This window comes from Netta rufina (assembly GCF_964035555.1).
Source record: "Netta rufina genome assembly, chromosome: 1".
NCBI classification, from domain to species: domain Eukaryota; kingdom Metazoa; phylum Chordata; class Aves; order Anseriformes; family Anatidae; genus Netta; species Netta rufina.
This window is the reverse complement of record NC_140123.1, coordinates 125,689,311-125,706,726: the sequence shown is the minus strand read 5'-3', so window position 1 is coordinate 125,706,726 and position 17,416 is coordinate 125,689,311. Positions and strand designations below refer to the sequence as shown.

The window sequence follows — 17,416 nt, the reverse complement described above, 5'->3', positions numbered from 1 at the left end:
GACTCCGTGATGGAGCAGATAGGTATTTTTTCACAGAACTGCAGCCTGTGGAGAGTCCATGCTGGGGCAGGGAAAAAGTGTGCGAGGAAAGAAGCTGCAGAGAGAAACTGCTATGCACTGACTGCACACCCTCCATTCTCCTCTGTGCTGCTTACGTGGGGTAGAAGAGTGAGGGAGTTAAGTTAAGCTTGGGAGTGGAAAGGTGTCATTTTAATGTGTTTTGGTTTGGTTTGGTTTGGTTTGGTTTGGTTTGGTTTGGTTTGGTGGTTTTTTGTTTGTTTGTTTGTTTTCTTTTTCTTTTTTTTTTTTCTTTTTCTTTTTTCTCACTACCCAAATTTCTTTTAATCAGCTATAAATTAATTTTCCCCAAGCCAAGTCAGTTTTGCCTGTGATTGTAATCAGTAAGCAATTCTCTGTCTTACCTCAATTCATAAGCATTCACATCCTATTTCTCCCCATGTCTTGCTGAAGAAGGGGAGTGGCTGGGTGAGCATTTGTCTGTTTGCCAAGATTAACCCACCACACACAGTTATCTCCTCTCTTCTTTCCCTGTATGTTTCTAGAAGTATTAGGGAAGAAATAGTTCTGCCTGGCTTCTGTATTAGCTATAGGCTCTTCTTTCATAGGATGCAGGAGTATATGAAGAAGTCAGCTGGAGAGGATAAAATTGACAGTCTCTTGTGACCACATGCAGACCCTTCTGATTGCAGAAGGAATCACAACTGTATTACTGATAGTTGGAGGAGCAAATAACTGTGCAGAGTTGTTTGAGGGCTGGTATGGGAAGAATATTGAATGATTATTTTATGTGTTATGAAAAGATGTCCTTCCTTACCAGCTTGGTTAATTTTTATTTTTATTTTTTTGTAAATATGGGATCCTAAATAAATGTTAAGATTTATGTTAAAGCATAAACTTCAATAATCTGCTAATAAATATGCATGTGCTGCTAGTATAAAATATATACAATAAACCTTTTTCAAATCTTAGTCACTTAAAAGATGCTTTCTACAAAACCAAAGAATAATTTAGGTTGCAGGGACCTGTGGAAATCCTCTGCTCAGACCCCACTCTCACAGCAGGACCAAAGTGTGTTAGGTCACTCAAGGTCTATTCTAGTCTAGTTGTCATTACTCCTAAAGATGAAGATTCCACAACATCCTTTAGCAACTGTTCCCAATGTTTTGTGACATGGTGAAATTTCTTTTTCCTATATAGCAGGAGATTGTAATAAGATGTAATAAGAGATTATTGCAACTTGTGTCTGTGGCATCATGTCCTATTGAGTATTGGTTGATAGTCGGCTGAATATGAGCCAGCAGTGTGCTCAGGTGGCCAAGAAGGCCAACGGCATCCTGGCTTGCATAAGAAGCAGTTGTGGACAGCAGGTCTAGGGAAGTGATTGTCCTCCTGTACTCGGCTCTGGTGAGGCCGCACCTCGAGTACTGTGTTCAGTTTTGGGCCCCTGGCTACAAGAAGGACATCGAGGTGCTCAAAAGAGTCCAGAGAAGGGTGACGAAGCTGGTGAGGGGTCTGGAGAACAAGTCCTACAAGGAGCGGCTGAGGGAACTGGGTTTGTTCAGCCTGGAGAAAAGGAGGCTCAGGGGCGACCTTATCGCTCTCTACAGGTACCTTAAAGGAGGCTGTAGTGAGGTGGGGGTTGGTCTGTTCTCCCATGTGCCTGGTGACAGGATGAGGGGGAATGGGCTAAAGTTGAGCCAGGGGTGTTTTAGGTTGGATATTAGGAAGAACTTCTTTACTGAGAGGGTTGTGAGGCATTGGAGTGGGCTGCCCAGGGAAGTGGTGGAGTCACCATCCCTGGAGGTCTTTAAAAGACGTTTAGATGTTAAACTTAGCGATATGGTTTAGTGGAGAACTTGTTAGTGTTAGGTCAGAGGTTGGACTCGGTGATCTTGAGGTCTTTTCCAACCTAGAAAATTCTGTGATTCTGTGATAATAGTCTTCCTGATTAGCAGTTCCTCAGTTAATCATCCTTTAGACATCTCCAAGGCCTGGGTCATCTTTCCCTTTCCTCAAAGAACGTATTTTATCTCTTTCATACAAAACAGAGTTAGCTATTGACTGGTATCACCTACACTGTCTTTATATACTCACATTAGGTGGCTAATGCCAGCAGTAAGATTCCCCCAGCAGTAGCATTCCCCCAGCAGCCTTTTCTTCTTTGAAATTAACAAACCCAGTGCTCTTAGTCTCTCCTGAGTGAGAAAACTTCATTGAAGTAAACTCATGTTTGGTAATACTGCTTGGCATCTTGTGCTAGATTATGTATTTATATATTATTTTTCTTTATTGCTTCTTTCTTCAGCTTCTGAAGTTTATTCTGCTACATGCACACATTTTGGTTCTTTTCATGTGATTTTCCTTCTGTCCAATGATTGCTCTGTACTCATATTCCCTTCTTTCCCAGCCCAAGTTTTCCTTTCATTTCACCTTTTTTGCTTCACACAGTCCATTCCCTAATGGTCTTCACAATGTATAACTAGTTCATCCCAGCAGTTCATTAGGAAACAGTTCTCAGTCACTTAATCTGTTTTATCTCAGTTGATTTTATTTTCCCCTTTTTTTAATAAGGCAAAACCAAAACAACCCACACCCTTCTCTCCTTATGTTTCTTTCACTTCCCACTGTCTGTTCCCCACCTAACCAGCTGTAGAAACTATAAATCTCTAGATCAACCTAGGGGGCTATTATTATACTATGCCTCAAATACTCCTATATTCATTTATTCCTCCAAGTTTGGCTCCAGTGCCAGATTTGATGCTCTGTTCATTTTTCATATTCTCACATCTAGTATTCATTCTTGCTGTAGAAACAGATAATTCCTAATGTAAATCTCTCCTGAAATCTAATTATTCTATGCTGTTAAAAGTAAGTTTGAACTCGTGAACTGTTTCTAAATAAACTGAAAGGAATCGTCTTTCTGATATGTGTATTCTTGACCATACTTTTTTTCCACTGTTCTTTTTTAATCTTGTTACTCTTCTCTTTGTGTCTTGATTGAATTCTGAGCTTCTTGGGAAACCTGCTTATTTGTGCTTTTTTTTTTCTAAGATACTTTGTGTACTGTCATAAGAGGCAGTTGGCTGTCCCTTTGTTTACTTGCAAAAAACAAAAACAAAAACAAAAAACACAATGTTTTTGAGTGTTCTTTTGGTCCTTGGCATTTGTCTTACTGACATGAGGTTACTATTAGTGAAAATTAAAAAACAAAATCTAAAATCTATTATATTGTTCATGTTTTTAAAGATGCCTAGCTTTTATTATTAATAGGCATATTACGCTTTAATTCAGTGTACTGCAAAATAGTTTATATTTACTGATAGTAGCCAAGCACACACAGTGTATCATTGATTTGATGACATACTAGTGTAAAACACAGTTTATATGTCTAAACCCTAAAAATATGTAATGATTTTCTGTGATTATTATGGTGTTATAATCTTCTGAATGTCCATTCCATGCTGACACTTTGCTTATCTTTAGGGCTTCCCATCACCCCTTCTCTCAGAATCTAGTGACTGCACAACCTCAGAGGGTGACAGCATAGACAATTGCCAAATAATGTTTTTTCTTTTCCTCTGTTTATCTGTTAGACTGCTTTACCAACAGATCAGACAGGTGAATTGACTTACTTTGAAACCACACAATCAAAATAGATCCAATGCAAGTAAAGGGGTGAGGGTCTGATTTTTCAAGGATTAGTCATTATTAGATAAGTTAGCAATGTGAAACTGTAGTCCTGAGCTGAAGAAAACAAGACCTTGAAGAAAACAGGGAGACTAGTAGTCTTGAGCTAGCAAAAGCAAAGCAGATGAGGGATGAAAGCAAGAAAACAAGAATTAAGAAAGCAGCTGAAGATTACAGACTGACCTTTTGCTCATTAAAGGTCATCAGTATATTTAAAACCACACCCACCAAAATGGAAATGTATGGAAATATGGGATTTGGTGTTCGCCCCTCCGGTCCTCTGTAACACACATGCTCAACAGAGATAAGTTAGGTGAACTAAAACAACCAATCAGAAGTAGCTAGAGAGATGATTTCACAAGTTAGGTGTGTATAAATATTGGCACTTCAAGTAAGAAATGTGCTTTCTTTGCAAAAGATCGCCAAGCACCTGATTCTGCAGAATTCATTATTTAATAGACTTTCATGTAGATTCCAACTCGCAGTGCCTGTTGGACAGGTGTATTGGGAACAAACCTTCGGATAACAAAACCATGTCCTAAGGCTCACTAACGCTGTTTTAAACTGAAGTAACAGGACAGACATAAAATGTTTGTGTAAATATTCCAAGTGATTAGAGAAGAAAGTAGCATCTGGGCAGGTACAAATGTATATCTCTTTTCCAACCTCTTGCTCAAAACAGGCTCAAAAAAAAGGTCAGACAGGTTGCTCAAGAGCATTTTTTCAATATGGTCTTGAAAATCTCCAGGAATAGAAACTGCATAACCTCTCCAAGTAAATTTTCCTAGTGCTTGATGGTCCTCATGGTAGTAAAGACTTCCTTATATCTAGTCAGAACATTTTGTGTTTCAATTTGTGCCTGTTGTCTCTCATCTTTCTACTGTGCACGGATGTGAAGAACCTGGCTCTATCTTTCTAATAAGGTCTTTGTAGATTTTGGAAGCCTACTTCTGGATTTCATGTTCTCCAGGTCCTTCACAGGGCAAGTACTCCAGCTGTGTAGCTATTTCAGTGGCCCTTTGCTGAGCTTGCTCCAGTTTTTCAACAACATTGAGGGATCCAAAACCAGATACAGTAATTTCAATGCAATCCTAAAAACTGCATCTCTGCTAGATATTCCCATAACTCTAGGGGCCTGTCTTCTTTCATTCAGTCCTACAAGTGCAATTTAAATGACAAATATTTTCAGATTATTGACAGTATCAAAGCCAATAGATCCCTTCTGGCCTTAGAAGAGTTCCTTTCACCTGACCTCCCCAAGGGGTTGTCTTGTAATACTGTTGTGCTCTCTTTCATAGTATGGCAGAAACAAGAAGCAAATTGGCAACTTAGAGAGAATGATCTGATTAAAACTGGTAAATCCCATGCAATAATGTTTCTTTGACTTTACCTTACTCTGCAACACAAACGTCTTTTGCTATGTCAGTTCTGAAAAGGTGGCTGTGGGAATTATGTATGTGTGTGAAAAAGTTGGGCAGCTTTTCCTGTATATCTTGTTTTCTGGGCCAGCAACAACACCCTGGATGCATGACCCTTTAGCCTTTTTCTTTACTTTTGTATATTGACTTTCTCTCCTCTCATGGTCCAAAAAGCTTTGCTAATCTAGTACCTGGACAAATCCTCTATCAAAGTCAAAGACAGTCTTTCCCAGACATGTCTGTTTTGCTTTAGAACAGTCAAAAAAACTGACACATTTTAAAATGGAGACTTTCTCCTAAGGAGAATGGAGATTTTCTCCTAAGGAGTAGAGAAAAGATCTCCACAGAACTCTTGTTTGACTGCCTCAGTCAAAAGGAGAGTGATTTTATGCTCTTCTAAATGTTCTCTTAAATCTCATCTCATTTCCAAATCAGGTCTGGGTGCAAAAAGTCAAAGTGTTACCCTAACGTCTATCCCGTGCCCTAAAAAATTGTATTGGGGGTACATATAGCTCAGTTGAGGTTTCTTTCTGTCCTTGGTCCTTCTCCTTGCTGTATTTTTTTTATGCTCTCAGAAGCTTTACTGTCAGCTCTTATTGTCCAAGTCAGCTTTTCTTTATGCCTTTTCTTCTCTCGTCTTCTTTGGTTCTTGTTCTATCCCCTCCTACACATACCCCATGATCCCAGAGCTTTTCTCTGCTGTTTTGATGTTAGAAGTCTGTCAGAAACTGCTTCTCCAGCCTCCCAGGTGGAACATTTCCCCATGGAGCACTCAGGCTAATGCAGACAAAGCAGAAGAGAGTGCTCCAGGGTGGAGCTGAGGGAAATTGGGTCAGCATCTCTGAGACAAGCTGTGACCAACTAAACTGTTGTGGCATTCTGACACAGTGCCAAGATGTGAAAAATAGCTGAGACAAACTGAGAGAAAAGCTCTTGCATAGTCCAAACTCTGCCTTCACCTTTCATAGTAGCCTTGACTTAATGGGAAGTGACAGCTTTTTCTATCCCTTGAGGTTCTAGCTCTGCTACCCTCTGTCCTTACATTAGACACTGTCAATCAATTAGTACTAAATCTCTGTTTTCCTGGAAAGTACTGGTGCCTTTGGGATGGCACAGTGACAAGGCCTGTGTTTTTTGTGAAGTTTTTCCACAGGCACACAGTGGAGGTGTTTCGGGAGAAGCTGCTCTTGTTCAGGCTTTCTTTGGGATGGTCCTAAGAAGGTGATGTTCATTAAAGCAATGCATGTCAGTCTTAGTGATGGTGGGTTCTTTTCAACTTGGGTATTCATTATGACTGCCTCCAGTGAGCACAGTAGTTATCTGCAGAGATTGTAGGACCGCAGGAAATGAATGTGATGTCATGATCTGCAATTAAGGGGGGAGTGTAAGGTGCATGAAAAGTGAAAAATCTCATGGTGTGAAGAAGGCAATCCTGCAGAAACAAAATAGAGCCGAACACTGTGGAAAGACAGCCCTAGGCTCACTATAACTGCTGGACTAAAAAAAGGTGTCTTTTACCTATTTAGATTGCCAGGAATTCCCCTTCCCTTCCCTTCCCTTCCCTTCCCTTCCCTTCCCTTCCCTTCCCTTCCCTTCCCTTCCCTTCCCTTCCCTTCCCTTCCCTTCCCTTCCCTTCCCTTCCCTTCCCTTCCCTTCCCTTCCCTTCCCTTCCCTTCCCTTCCCTTCCCTTCCCTTCCCTTCCCTTCCCTTCCCTTCCCTTCCCTTCCCTTCCCTTCCCTTCCCTTCCCTTCCCTTCCCTTCCCTTCCCTTCCCTTCCCTTCCCTTCCCTTCCCTTCCCTTCCCTTCGCTTCCCCTGAAACTTTTATATCTTATTTATAGAGTGACTGGACTGAGGCAGTGCCAGGAAATGCTACATACCATGGGAATGACTGTTGTTGCTATCTGTGAGCTGAATGAAGTGAGACAGCATATCTTAGGCAATTTTGGAAAGGGATGAAGATGCCCACAAACTTAACTATCTCCCTGATTGGGTACAGAGGCAGGGGTCTGAGTTCAGATGGAAGCAGGTGTGTGACAGCTGTAGGCCCTGACCATGGGAGGCTGTTCTTTACCTACATGGAGACCATGGAGACAAGTTAGTCTCTGCCATATTGGCCAAAATGTAAGTAACTAGAAATTTTAGGTCATAGTTTGCTTGTTGTTTTTTTTTTTTGTTTTGTTTTGATTTTTTTCCCCTAATTATCTTTGCATTAGGAATGCAGGGGAAATGTGAATCATGTTTAATCTTTAGAAATCAACTTAGCTTCAAGTATGCTATATGATTTCATTTTCTTTGGGGTTTGTTTGTTTTGTTTCGTTCTTGACTGTAGACAGTAGAAATCCCTGGGGACACAAAAGAGGTTTTCAGAGCATGATCCTTTCTCAGTATCTGCCCTCTCTCCTGGAAAGACCAGCGTGAGATCATAGGATCATAGGTTCATGTAGAGCAGTGTAGTGATTAATTTGTTTCACCAGACAATATAACCACTTCAGAGAGATCTCTCCTCCAAAGTTGTTCTGTACTACTCTTAATAGCTCTCCAGCTGCCATTTCTGTTATATGGGTTGAACTGACCATGTGAGTCTCTTCCCTACTGATTTTTTTTACGCTTTTTTGTTTATCTTGTTTGAACGTATTTTTTCAGATTCCTCCCTCAGAGGGGTCCTGTCAATCCTATTCCCATTTTCCTTCTGAACATCTAAAATGAGATGTTTCCTAGTGGCAAGAATTTTCCCTTTCACTGTTCCCCATCCTCTGACAATCATGTATATGCGGTGAAAACTCTGACAGTGGGGCAGCCGGGACCAGAGTGATCTGACCAGACATTTTAATTTGCCTGTGTTCAAGAGAAATCACAGAATCATGGAATGGCTGAGCTTAGAAAAGGCCTCTGGAGGTCATCATATCTAACCCCCCTGCGCAAGCAGTTTGTTGCAAGAAAATATGGATGAGAATTACTTGTAAGAAAAAAAAAAATCATGTTCAGTTTAGCATTCTCAAGTTTGAAATAAATACAGAAGACCCAATAAAATGGTAAATTTTTATTTACCATTTATTCATAAATGTTGGATGAGAACCGCCCATTGGTAATGCTCATAGTGTCAGTATAGATGTACTTGCCAAGAAATGTGAAAATTATATTCTACATCTGTGACTGTTAGCAGAGTCTTAAACTGAATGAATGAATGAATGAATGAACGAACGAACGAACAAATGAAGGGGATACGCTTCATAAAGTGGAAAAATCTTATTTCCTTTGTATTTTTTCTCATAGGAGCATAGGGACAGAACTTTCTGTATGAAAATAATTTGACTTTCTGCTGGATAAAGGTCTGAAGGCAAAGGCACTTGCTCTTTTCACAGAATCACAGAATGGCCAAGGTTGGGAGGGACCTCTGAAGACCATAAAGTCCAATCCCCCCAGCAGAGCAGGATCACCTAGAGCACGTTGCGCAAGATGGCATCCAGGCAGGTTTTGAATAGCTCCAGAGAAGAAGACTCCACAACCTCTCTGGGCAACCTGTCCCAGTGCTCTGTCACCCTCACAGTAAAGCAGTGCCCCCTCATATTGAGCCAGAACCTCCTGTGCTTCAGTTTGTGCCCCTTGCCTCTCATCTTGTAGCTGGGCACAGCTGAAAAGAGACTGGCTCCATCCTCTCAACACCCTCCCCCCCAAATATTTGTATACATTGCTGAGGTCTCCCCTCAGTCTTCTCTTTTCCAGGCTAAATTAGCCCAGTTCTTTCAGCATGTCCTCGTACGACAGATGCTCCTGTCCTCTAATCACCTTAGCAGCCTTCCTTTGAGCTCACTCCAGTAGTTCTATGCCTCTTTTGCTCTGAGGAGCTCAGAACTGGACACAGTACTCCAGGTGTGGCCTCAGCAGGGCTGAGCAGACTTACCATCGTATGCAAAATTGCAATCTCTTCTCCCTTTCATTCTATATGGCAATGTATTACACACGGAATGTTGTCATTTTCAATGTGTTGGGAAGATTCAGTGTCCTCCTATCCCAGTGCTATCATTCAGCATTATTGAAGTCCCTGTTATGGTCTGACTGTTCCAGGACTTAACTTTCTGTCACAATACACATGGACGTTACTCTGCAGCCAGAAGACTTCCAACAGAGAAGGTGAAGTAATATGAGTCTTAAAGCGAACAGGACTCCATAGATATTGTTTATTGGCTGTTATGTCCAGAATGTGTCTGAAACCTTTTCAGCTTTGTTAAGGTTTGCATCCCCACAGGCCTAAAGTATACATCAGAAATTCCCAAACAGACTTGGAGAACCCAAAGCAAAGGGAATTGGACACAAATGAGAAGGACAGATAAGCAAGCTACTTAGTTTTTTCTGAATTTGTTTATTTGTTAAGGAAGATGCTTAAAGGGCCACTCAACACGTATGTGTTAGAAATAATTTCCAAATAATTGGTATAGGAGGTGGAAGTCTGCTTTCCTTTGTCATAGTAAGTAATTACCAGATGGATTAATTCTTCAGCTTCTGGTGTGGTGTTCCATTTCAAAATATTCAGTAAGATATCCTAACTTCATGTTAACATCTGCACACAATGTTCTTTTACACAGTTCTCTTTGAAATATATGGTTTTTTGCTATTCATGATCCTTTGGATTCTTCTCCTTATGGCAATCACTAGGACGGTTCTTCTCTTGAAAGGAGAAAGCAGCATTACCATGTGTCTTCTGAAATCAAACATTCACTTGGGATCTATCTGAAAGCTTCCCCTTCCCTGGAAATGTGTTTTACTGTGAAACTAACTAAACAAATGTCAATCCATGAAAGAACATTCACCAGAGCTAGTTAGTCCATAGCATGTAAAAATTCTGTGTCTATTTATATAGAAAAGCAGCTATAGAAAACTTATTTAAAACCTGCATTAAAATTATAAAACCTCTATCCTACTATGTCAGTGCAAGATCCAAGCACTTTCTGCTATGTTATTCAGCACAGCATCTTTGCTGACCCTCGAATGTATTATACGCCTTTATTGTTAACCCTTTTTTATTTTTTTTTTAATTTTCTTTCCCCAAATGTTGGATTTCCCCCCTTGTTTCAGCTTTTTCCACAGGCGTGGTCCTATGCATTTGCAGATTAAACTTGACTATTTTAAGAAGCTTCTATCCACTACTGGAAAGTGTCCAGACCTACAGAAAAACAATTAGGACTGCATATCTCCATTCTGGCTCTTCATTTTGATGCAAAATCAAAAAAAAAACATGGTACCTTACATTAGTTTAAGCAATTCAACTGTCTAAGGCAGCATAAAAAAATCCATTTTTGTGGCTGTGTTGGGTGGGGGAAAGGAGATGTGGATGGTTATGGCTATTTCCAGACAGATCACACGACTGTGCACTTTGGCTTCTCCAATGCTAATGCTCTTTGGGTGAGTAAGGAGAAGACAATTATTTCAGATGGCCAAAGCTGTCTCTGGACTGATTCTGTTTCATCTGACAGTGAATCAGTTTAAGTACCTATTGTGTAGAATAAAATAAACTAGTTTGAAATTGCAACTTTAACAGCACATGCTCCATCCCAGAGCTGGTATTGTCTGTATAGCCATGCAGCAAGGAAACCTGCAGTAAATAATCTGTGTAACAAATTCTTTCAACAGCAGCAGCATGAGTTAAATGTAAATAAGATTGCATTGTTTTTGAAATCTGAAAAAATGTGTTTCCTGCTCTTGACTGTCTCATTTTCCTCCCCTTAGCCTGCCTCCTTGGTTCCTTTAAAATGTCTGTGGGAGACGACCCTTGCCATCTCTGCCCTGCCCACAGTCATGCTCCACTGCCAGGTTCCAGTGAATGTGTGTGTCAGAACCACTACTACCGATCTGCTTCTGACAATTCTGATGCTCCCTGCACTGGTAAGTATTTGAATGGAGCGTTTGAACGCAGGGAAAAGGGCTGTTAATGAGGGAGAATTTGCCTGAATGATTCAGGGGAGTTCCAAATCACCTCTTTTCATGACCAATAGACCACACTGGAGATGTGAAGACCATACTTACTATGTAGAAATCGAATTGTACTTATGGAAATGATTCATTTTCTCATTGGCTTATCGGTTATAACTTTTCACCGTCAATGATTATGAACATTAATAGGTCAAGCAAGTAATTAACCCCAGAAAATTAAGTAGGGTTAATGATGAGCACTCAAAATCTAATTTAAATGATACATCAAGAATCACTCATGAATTTTGTCAAAGTGACAGGGAATAAATTCATGTCCTAAAGCAACTTACAGTCACTCTACATCTGTGAAGTTAAACACTCAGAAATTAGGAAATGTGTTTTGTTTTGTTTTGTGTAATCCCTTGCTTGTACACTGCACAGAATCCATCCTCAACAACATCAAGCAATCTTAACTTCAAAGGCATTTTTCTTCCTGAGCAGTTATATATCCTTTGCATTGGTCACAATAAGAACCCTCGGGGAAAACTAGTATGTGATTATACTATTAAATACTATACCACAATACAAATTGCTTCATCTTGTCATGAATACATATTTTAACCAGTCTTTTGTGTGCAATTTTCTGGGATATTTTTGGGGAATAAGAGTCCACAGGAAGATACAACTAGTGGAAATATACAAAAAGTATAATCCTTTCCATTGATCAATAGTAAACAGACAAAAGGCTTTGACTGTAGGTTTCATAGATGTTTGCTGTTAATAAGGGTATAGTGAGAATGAGGATTCGTGGATTTCATTGAAACCTTTGGAGGGAAGTGTCCTGTAAATCGCGTCTCCCTTACCCCTACCTACTACAGAGCTCAATATCTATATCCCTGCCTTTTCTGTCTTTGTCTCCATAGAATCATTAAGGCTGGAAAAGACCTCCAAGATCATCTGGTCCAACCATAACCCTACCACCAATGTCACCCACTAAACCGTGTCCCTAAGCACTACATCCAACCTTTCCTGAAACACCCCCAGGGATGGCGACTTTACCACTTCCCTGAGCAAACTATTCCAATGCTGAGCAGCTACTCTTTCTGAGAAGAAATTTCTCCTAATTTCCAACCTGAACCTCCCCTGGAACAACTACAGGCCATTCCCTCTTGTGCTATTGCTAGTTATCTGTAAGAAGAGGCCAATTCCCAGCTCCCCACTTCCTTTCAGGTAGTTGTAGAGAGCAATAAGATCTCCCCCGAGTCTCCTCTTCTCCACACTAAACAACCCCAGTTCCCTTAGCTGCTCTTCATAGGACTTTTGTTCCAGGCCCTTTTCCAGCTTCATAGCCCTTCTCTGGACAAATTCCAGGGCCTCAATGTCTTTCTTGTAGTGAGGGGCCCAAAACTGAACACAGTACTTGAGGTGCGGCCTCACCAGAGCATAGTACAGGGGAACGATCACCTTCCTGGTCATGCTGGCTACACTGTTCCTGATACAAGACAGGATGCTGTTGGCCTTCTTGGCCACCTGGGCACACTGCTGGCTCCTGTTCAGGTGAGCATTGACCAGCACCCCCAGATCCCTTTCCTCTGCACAGTTTTCCAGCCACTCTGCCCCAAGCCTGTAGCATTTGCATAGGGTTGCTGCGGCCAAAGTGCAGGACTCAGCACTTAGCAATGTTGAACCTCATCCCACTGGCCTCTGCCCATGGATCTAACCTGTCCAGATATCTCTGCAGGGCCTTCCTATCCTCAAGCAGATCAACACTTCCCCCCAGCTTGGTGTTGTCCTCAGACTTAATGAGGGTGCACTCAATTCCTTCATCCAGATCATCAATAAAGATATTAAAGAGGATGGGCCCCAACACCGATCCTAGGGGAACACCACTGACAACTGGTCACCAGCTGGATTTCACTCCGTTCACCACTACTCTCTGGACCTGGCTGTCCAGCCAGTTTTTAACCTAGCAAAGAGTGTACCCATCCAAGCCATGGGCTGCCAGCTTCTCCAGGAGAATACTATGGAAGACCGTGTCAAAGGCTTTGCTGAAGTCTAGGTAGACTACATCAACAGCCTTTCCCTCATCTACCAGGCGGGTCACCTGGTCATAGAAGGAGATGAGGTTGGTGAGGCAGGACTTGCCTTTCATGAACCCATGCTGACTGGGCCTGATCCCCTGGTAGTCCATCTTATTCTGTGTGATTGCATTCAAGATTAACTGTTACATCACTTTTCCAGGCACCGAGGTCACGCTGATATGCCTGTAGTTCCCCAGCTCCTCCTTACAGCCCTTCTTATAAATGGGCATCACATTATTAAGAGTTCAGTCATCTGGGACCTCTCTGCTGATAGACTGCTAATAGATGAAGGAAAGTGGCTTGGCAATCGCATCTGCCAGCTCCCTCAGCACCCTCAGGTGGATCCCGTATGGCCCCATGGACTTGTGACAGTCCAGGTGGAGCAGCAGGTCTCTAACTGTTTCCACGTGAACTGTGGGGTGGTCTCTTCTGCTCCCCACTCCAGACTTCCAGGCTGGGAGGCTGAGTACTCCCAAAGATAAGCGGTCTGGCTAGTAAAGACAGATATAAAGAAGGCATTAAGATCCTCAGCCTTTTCCTTATCCACAGTAGTCATGTTCTCCCTATGTCCAGTATAGGATGGAGATTCTCCTTGGATGTCCTCTTACCATTATTATATTTGCAAAAACACTTTTTGTTATCCTTAACCATAGTGGCTAGGTTGAGCCTGTGCTGGGCTTTAGCCTTTCTGATTTTCTCTCTGCATATTCTACCAATGTCCTTGTACTCTCCCTGAGTTACCTGCCTCTTCTTTCCAGAATATGTCTGGGAAGTTAATGTTCCCCATGAGAACAAGCACTGGTGATTGCGCAACTTCATCAGTTGCTTGTAGAATGCCTCATCCATTTCTTCATCTTGGTTTGGCGGTCTATAACAGACCCCTAACAGGATGTCCGCTTTGTTGACCACCCCCTAATCCTTAGCCAAAGGGACTCTACCTTATCATTCCCAACCCTGATCTCAATAACATTGAAACACTGTAATATAGAGAGCCATGCCACTGCCACACTCCTGGTCACTTGCACTCCCCGGGGGGGCTGACTTTGTATGAGAGAGGAGGGGTGCTCTTGGCTACCTCAAGGGGCCTGGATGTAGGGAACCCCCTGCACACTGCGGCCCCCTGCTCCGTTGCAGAACATGTCTGCCCTGGAGCCAATCACCTTGGTGATCACCTCGGCAATCACATCATCTTCATGCCTAAGTTGAGCAGCGCAACTCTGCGACTTATTTCTAACTTTCTGAGCTTTTCACTGTCTACCTTCCAGTGTCTTGTCCCATTCTTATCTCTGCATAATCTTCTCACCCTCTGCATTTTCTGCCTTCTCTTCACTGTCTCTAATAGGGCAAATAGCGAATGCATAGCTGTTTTTTCTGCTGCCAGATTTTATTCCTGATGCCTGGCTGGTAGCAGGAGTAACTATAGCGTAAGTGGGGTTCAGCTCCCACAACTGATGGAACAATCTAAGGTCTGAGAGAATTCAGAGGTATTAGGTGCCAAAGGAGAGATCTAGAGGTCTCATTAGAGACAAATCTTTACTAAGGTGCAAAACTCAGTATTTCAAAGGCTTGAAGGTTTCCTAAACACTGGCTGTTCTTTTAGGGAAAAATTAAAGTCACACTCTTGAAACAAAGACCTTTCTTGTCAATTTTGTGTCCCTAAAATGTGTTAGTGTGGCTGCTCCAGCATGTGTGTGTATGACGTAGCAAAGAACTTGTTTTTCTTAACCTTGTACAGAGAAACAGGTAGAGAAGAGAACGAAGAAAAAGTAACTTGTTTCCCTCCCTTTGTCTTCTTCCCTCCTCCACTTCTTTCTCATTCTTTCATAGGATTTTTACCTTTCATTCTGTCTTCCAGGTGTTCCCTCTGCTCCCCGTGACCTTAGCTATGAAATTGTTGGCTCCAACGTTCTCCTGACCTGGCGCCTTCCCAAGGACCTGGGTGGCCGCAAGGATGTTTTCTTCAATGTCATTTGCAAAGTATGCCCAACAGGTTCTCCAGGACCCTGCGTGCGCTGTGGAGACAGTGTACAATTTGAACCACGCCAGATGGGCCTGACAGAAAGTCGTGTGCAGGTCTCCAACCTGCTGGCCCGTGTGCAGTACACCTTTGAGATCCAGGCTGTCAACTTGGTGACTGAGTTGAGTTCAGAAGCACCCCATTATGCCACCATCAATGTTAGCACCAGCCAGTCAGGTGAGGAACCTTTTCTATCTGAGAACCAAAATTTCCATGTCTGTCTCTCATTTGATTCGCTTTTATGTTTTACATCCTGAATCTTTCTGTGTTGTGCCTGCTTTTTATCTTAATGTGCCAGTTCCATGATTTCACCTCTGCCCTTCTCTTTCCTGCTTTCTGTTGAATGGGCTTTCCTTTCTTTCCTCTTGGCAGAAAATAATGAGTTTATCAGCTGATATACCTGTAAATGGAGAGGAGCTGTCAAGGCAGAATCTGCCCTGGAGAATATAGCAAAGGGAGATGTAGCTCTGCGGCTCAGAGAAAGCATGTATCTTCATTGTGCAAGATGGGAGACACTATCAGGGCTTGATGCAGATTTTCTGAGCATTAGCTTGCCACAGCAGCTCTTAGAGAGCATTTCTTTTTTTTCTTTTCTTTTCTTTTTTTTTTTTCATCTTCTCTACACCTTCTCTGCATCCTACTCTTCTCCATTTCATCTTATAGAGCATTTCTAGCATTTTTCACCTCTTCACTTTTCTTTTTTGTCTGTGTTCTGAGTTACTCTGCTTTTCCACCTTCTATTGTTCCCATACACCACCTTCCATTTCCCTCATTTCAGCTCTGGTTCATTAAAGAGTAAAGAAGTTTGGCAGGAACTAAACCACCTTGCATTCCAGCTTGTCCTCAGATATCAAAGTGACTGGGGGCATCTGGGCTTAGATTATGAGTGATGCCCAATTTGGCACTCTAAGTCCAGTCACATTCCATATATTGAATTACCATGATCATGGCTGCACAAATAGTACGATAGACCTTTAGTCGAGTAGATTAATGACCAGTGAAGTTTATTGAAGCAACAGGAGCAAAGGTCCTTTGGGTTCTAAGATTCTATAATAATGAGATTATAATGAGCAAAGTTCACCTAGAAGACATAATTTTGACAAAAAAACAGAAAACAGCTGGCTCTGGGCTGGCTATGCAATTTATCAGTTCCACAGTACCATGAAGTCCTTATCCCTGTGGTGATACCACAGAGCCTGGACACAGTGTCTCCACTCTACTCCACCCTCCGTGCGTTTTCTTTTAGAGACAGCAAACCAAGCTCCACTCTTGTTGCCAGTATCTAAGGCTGCAGGTTGTGTTGCCAAGGGGACTATCACAGAACACGTCCTTTGTATATCTACTATATCTCACCCTGGGAGTTTCCTCAATGCCATACCTTCCTTTAAGATGTGCACATACCTTTAGTCTCAATATGTCACTTCCAGCAATTATTCCAAAACTTCATACTCCAAAAAGTAGCGTTGTGTTTCATCAAATCTGTTCACCTTTTGCATTCCTGCTTATTAAAGTAAGGAGGTAGAAAATTGACAGATAGGCACTGTCTAAAGATGAAAATACAGATAAAGAATAAAGATAGGCACTGTATAACAAGAAAGAATATACATAATAATATTTACTCAACACCTAAATACTCATGACCCTGGGATAACACATGTTAAAACCATATAGCTGAGTCATAAATGAATATGAAAACTACAGTTCTTACAGTTCTTAGGGAGATTTTAAGCTGAATTTTGACAAAGGATCCAAACAATGGATGACAAATGGATGACAAAGGATGACAAACAATCACCATAGCTATTTTATTTGAGCTGCTCTAGGTTCTTCTGCATGTTTTGTGTTTACTTGTACTTTGTTCTTGCCTTTTTAACCTTGCTGTTTTGATAAATGGTCTTGAAATATTTTTCTTCTGTCAATGGGGAACAAAGATTTTTTTTGTTTGTTTTTATATGGGATAAATTTTTAAATATCTTACAGTTTTCACAAATGTGTTGTGATCCTTGTAGCTAGGACCTAAGTCAGAAGGATAACTAAGAACTAAAGTACTAATAGTATGTGTGGGCAGTCAGAAGAAAGGGAGAGATAAAAGGGTTGTAGAGAAGGCCAGACTGATTGATAGAATACAGAAGATTTGTATATGGAAGGAAAAACAAACAAACAAACAAAAAAGAATAGCATCAAGTGAAATCTGTATTTCTGTAAATATCCTGTACACAGACTGACTTACAGAAGCAGCCGGAGAGAACTGCATGCATATGGTTCTGCTAAATGTGAACAGTGA

The 17,416-nt window shown here is 41.5% G+C and overlaps 1 protein-coding gene across 1 annotated transcript in view; it reads left to right on the top strand.

The window, feature by feature from the left end:
* Positions 1–17,416, top strand: part of EPHB6 (EPH receptor B6) — a gene marked incomplete at both ends in the record, with an annotated part of 56,829 nt that overhangs the window by 16,072 nt on the left and 23,341 nt on the right. Inside the window, 2 exons of the mRNA XM_084292171.1 lie at positions 10,852–11,007; positions 14,971–15,309. Of these exons, the coding sequence (XP_084148297.1) occupies positions 10,852–11,007; positions 14,971–15,309 (495 nt within the window). The remainder of the gene's footprint in view (positions 1–10,851; positions 11,008–14,970; positions 15,310–17,416) is intronic.